This window comes from Chelonoidis abingdonii, unplaced genomic scaffold, assembly GCF_003597395.2.
Source record: "Chelonoidis abingdonii isolate Lonesome George unplaced genomic scaffold, CheloAbing_2.0 scaffold0314, whole genome shotgun sequence".
Lineage (NCBI taxonomy): Eukaryota > Metazoa > Chordata > Testudines > Testudinidae > Chelonoidis > Chelonoidis abingdonii.
Window position 1 is genome coordinate 46 of NW_027424575.1, and position 4,955 is coordinate 5,000.

The 4,955-nt window shown below is 60.6% G+C and overlaps 1 protein-coding gene across 1 annotated transcript; it reads right to left on the reverse strand.

Moving 5' to 3' along the window:
• Window positions 1-1,553: 1,553 nt before the first annotated feature.
• Window positions 1,554-4,806, reverse strand: LOC142046017 (aminopeptidase Ey-like; the record flags this gene model as incomplete). Its single annotated transcript, XM_075061375.1, has 5 exons — window positions 1,554-1,619; window positions 1,712-1,855; window positions 2,333-2,446; window positions 3,772-3,878; window positions 4,680-4,806. Coding segments are annotated over 5 exons (558 nt in total), but the record flags the coding sequence as incomplete, so codon positions are not given.
• Window positions 4,807-4,955: the final 149 nt, after the last annotated feature.

Here is a 4,955-nt window from a genome sequence, read left to right on the forward strand (position 1 = left end):
ATTTAGATAAACATTTCTTAGTATCTAGAAAAAGAGGGTGAAACAGTGATTTCATGATCCGCGAAGTTCCCTGACAACCTATCTCCTCAGCCCAGAAAAGCGCTATCAACTTGGGAACTCACATTAAAAGAAGATAACAGCAGACAGAATATCATATTCCTCATACTAAGTCCATGTCTACGCCCACATCATGATACTGTCGCAGATTTCGTCCCCAGCTCAAACAAGATTACGTTGGACTGGAATAGGTTTCACAGGCACAAAAGTTTTAGCATTACAGCTCCATGATGAAAAAGATTAGCCTAAGACTGGAGTTCAGTTTGGAAAAGAGACAACATAAGGGGGATATGATAGAGCTTTTAAAGATATGAGTGGTGTTGGAGTTGAAGTTCAACTATATCTACCCATACCACGCTAGGAGCCACAAATGAATTAATCTTCGAGGCGTTTAAGGGATAACAAGAAGGAGAAGTATTCTTAACACACAACGCCATCTTCCACACTGTGAACCCTGCACAGGAGAAGTTTGTCGTTGTGAAGGCCAAGACTATAACAGGATTCAAAAAGAACTAGATAAATTCATAGAGGATAGATCCATCAATGGCTATTAGGCAGGATGGACAGGGATGGTATCCATAACCTCTGTTTGCCAAAAGCTGGGAATGGGCAACAGGGGATGGGTCACTAGATGATTAGTTCTGTTCACTCCCTCTGGGGCACATGGCACTGGTCGCTATTGGCAGACAGGACACTGGGCTAGATGGACCTTTGGTCTGACCTAGTCTGGACAGTCTTATGTTTTTATTTGCTCAGATGAGATGGGAATCCCAGAGCCAGGTCCCAGCAGAGGAGCCGCCTCCCCAAGAGTACATCCTGCACCCCTGCTGCCAGGCAAAGGCAGAGGCATTGTATTGAACAAAGCCCCAGACTTTCTGGGCATGGCTCTCAAAGGCAGAGGCCCACCTCCCAGCAGTAGAGCCCTCCCTGCTGCTCGTCCACACTCTTCCCTGCAGAGTGTTTGGACGGGTGTGGGCTCCGCACGACCATGCCTCCAGGCGCTGCACTGAGACAGTGGGAGCGAGTGTGCAGGCTGGGACCTTCCCCAGGCATGGCCACCATGGGCATGACGGCTGCCATGCTGGCCAACGCTCAATTGGACCAGGGACCTCCAAGCTAAAGCCTGCTATTTGTCTGAATTGCCAGGCTTTGCAGCCAGTGGCTGCCCCAGCCCTGCAGCCTCTGCACTGGCACAGAGCGGGCATGTAACTCATGCTGAGCAGGGCATTGCATGTGCAAAGTGGGCACTCCCCCAGCACCATCCTTTGCCCTCAGGCATGACCCACTCCTCTGCCCCTCCTCTGTAGCACCGCCTCCTGCAGACTGGCCGTGGGTCCGGTGAGCACTGCCAGAGTGTGGGGAGGCTTGGCAGTTTCCCCCTACAGCAGAGCGCCCTCCCAAGAGAGCCCAGGCTGACGCCTGCCTTGGAGCAGGGGCCATGCAGGACGCATCCGGCTGAGCCCTCTGCTCGGCACGCAGCCCTGCCAGGGCCTCACCTGCAGCCCCTTCTTGAAGCTGTCCTCGGTGAGGAACTCCGAGAGCATCCGCAGCACCGACGCCCCCTGCGGGAAGATCAGAGAGAGGCGCTGAGCGAGGGTCCGAGCAGCTTCCCAGGAGGGGCTGCTCCAAGCCCCAGGCCCTGGGCAGTCCTCACCTTGCTGTAGGCGATGGAGTCGAAGACCTCGCTGATCTGCGCTGGTGTGTTGATCTCGCTCTCCAGGAAGGAGAGTGGGTGCGAGGAGGCCAGTGCATCGACCTTCATCACTCTGTACATCTCACTCTGCACTATCAGGTCTTTCTGCAAAGGCACAAGGTTACAGCCTGCCCGAGGAGGTGGCGGCCCTCAGCACCCTTCGCGGGCGTGTGGGGACTGCAGCCAGCCCGGACACGGTGCCATCTCTCCCTTTCCCACCCCCAGCCTGGCAGGACGGGCCTGCGGAGGGGGGCTGCTTCCTCCCCGCCCAGCAGCACCAGGAGCTGAGGGTGGGCCCTGCCCCAGCCAGTAGCGCTCGCTCACTGCCCCTCTGGAGGGACGACAGAGACCCCCTGGCCTCCGTCAGCCAGTCCCAGTGCCCGGAAAGGCTGCTGCCAACCAGAGAGCAGGGCCCCCTCCCCGAGAGCATGCAGCTCCTTCCTGCAGGGCTGCGGTGATCCTGCTTGGGCCGAAGCCTGCCACCTTGCTGAGCCCGTGTGGGTGACAAGGGAAGGCCAGTTCCCACGCGCCTCCTGCTGCTGCAGCCCGCTGGGTAGCGCCACCCCTCCTGGGGCTACTCACAATGTGCCAGGAAGGCTCAGCTGAGTCCGCCCCCAGGTATTCCACGTAGGAGGCAAATCCCTCGTTCAGCCACAGGTCGTTCCACCAGCGCAGGGTCACCAGGTTCCCGAACCACTGAGAAGAGAGTGAGATGGGGAGGGTCAGCCAGGGAGCCCCGGGACAGAGCCCCCCTGGCACACACAGCCAGGGAGCTCCCATGCCCAGAGAGCCCCAGGAGAGAGCCTCCCCGACACAAAGCCAGGGAGCTCCCACGCCCAGAGAACCCCAGGAGAGAGCCCCCACTGACACAAAGCCAGGGAGCCCCAAGCCCAGGGACAGAGACCCCCGGACACACACACACAGGGAGCTCCCATGCCCAGGGAGCCCTGGGACAGAGCCTCCCAACATACACAGCCTGGGATCCCCCAAGCCCAGGGAGCCCCAGGAGAGAGCCTCCCCTCCCCCGACACAGCCAGGGAGCCCCCACACCCAGGGACAGAGCCCATCCCCCCGCCCCCCCAACACACACAGCCAGGGAGCCCTGGGACAGAGCCACACACACACACAGTCAGAGAACCCCGAGCCCAGGGAACCCCAGGAGAGAGCCCCTTCTCCAACACACAAAGCCAGGGAGCCCCCACACCCAGGGAGCCCTGGGACAGAGACACACGCACACAGCCAGGGAGCCCCCAAGCCCAGGGAGCCCCAGGGGAGAGCCTCCGTCCCCTGACACACAGCCAGGGAGCCCCAAGCCCAGGGACAGAGACCCCCGACACACACAGCCAGGGAGTCCCCATGCCCAGGGAGCCCTGGGACAGATCCCACACACACACACGGCCAGGGAGCCCCCATGCCCAGGGACAGAGCCCCTCCAACACACAAAGCCAGGGAGCCCCCAAGCCCAGGGAGCCCCAGGGGAGAGCCTCCGTCCACTGACACACAGCCAGGGAGCCCCAAGCCCAGGGACAGAGACCCCCGACACACACAGCCAGGGAGCCCTGGGACAGAGAGAGACACACACACAGCCAGGGAGCCCCCATGCCCAGGGAGGCCCAGAAGAGAGTCTCCACCCCCTGACACACAGCCAAGGAGCCCCAAGCCCAGGGACAGAGCTCCCCCAACACACAGAGCCAGGGAGCCCCACGCCCAGGGAGCCCTGAGACAGAGCCACACACACACAGCCAGGGAGCCCCCAAGCCCAGGGAGCCCCAGGACAGAGCCACACACACACAGCCAGGGAGCCCCCAAGCCCAAGGAGGCAGTAGAGACCTCCCCACACCAGCAGAAGCCCAAAGCCCAGAACAGAGCCACCCGCGACACACACAGCCAGGGAGCCCAGGGAACCCCGACTATTTCAGCTTCACCGCTCCACACCACAGCTGAGGCATGGCAGGGAAGGCAGAGGGTGGGACACACGGTACCTGGTGGGCACCATGAGCGAGTCACTGTCACCACCCCGCCTTGTTGCGCAAATGGAGGAAAGAGGTCATAGAGCACCGAGTCTCCCGGTACGTCACCAGCCCCCAGTCGCCTGGCACCTTGCGGTGAAGTCGGGAAGGGCAACTGTCTGGGGAGGACAGGCCGTCGTTAGCGGGTTCCACACCCCCAGGAAAGCATGAAACCCCCCCTGCCCCATGGGACAGCCCAGAACGCCCCAACCGCCATGGAGAGCAACAGAACCCCGACCCCAGAAGAGAGCAGGAACCCCCCGACCCCCTATGGAAGCTCGAACCCCCAACCATGGGAGAGACAGAACCCCCTGACCCAGGAACATCACAGACCCTGCCCACACCCCATAAGGCACAGAACGCTCCCAACCCCATGAAGAGCACAGAACCCCACGCGCCAAGGGAGAGCACAGAACCGTCCCAACCCAGGAAAGCACGAACCCCCCTGACCCCATGGGAGAGCACGAGGAACCCTGACCCCATGGGAGAAGCCATGGAACCCCTACCCATGAGAGCACGGAAAACCCCCGCCGCACCCCAGGGAGAGCACAGAACCTCCTGAACCTCATAAGAGACAGAACCTCCCCAAACCCCATGGAGAGCACAGAACCCCTGACCGCCATGAGATATGAGCACAGAACCCCCTGACCCCAATGAGAGCACTGGAACCCCCGTACCTCAGTGGGAGAGCAACAGAACCCCTACCGCATGAGAGCCAACGGAACACCCCCCCCGCACCTCCATGGAGAGCACAGAACCGCCCTGACCCTAGGAGCACAGAACCCCTACCCATCGAGACCACAGAACCCCCGACCATGGAGAGCACGGAACCCCCAATACCCCCATTGGAGAGCACAGACCCCAACCCATGGAGACCCAGGAACCTCGTTGTGTCACTGGGGCCAGTCATTGCCAAGTACCCATGCCCATGAACATGACAAATACCATGCGCATGTTCAGTGAATGCTGGTGAGTGCTGCAGTCACTACTCTCCACTCGCAGCGTGCTCCGATGTGTCAGACAGTAGTAGGGTGCATATGGCCCGCGCTGTGTAAACACCAGACAGGAGAGCAACCAGTGGGAAGGGCTGACCCCGCAAAGCGAGGCGCACGCCGCAGCAGACGGGCTGTTGACACAGAACGGACTCTGTTGTGGGCATGAAAAAAGGCAACAGCCAGTTTGTTCGCTTCCCTCGT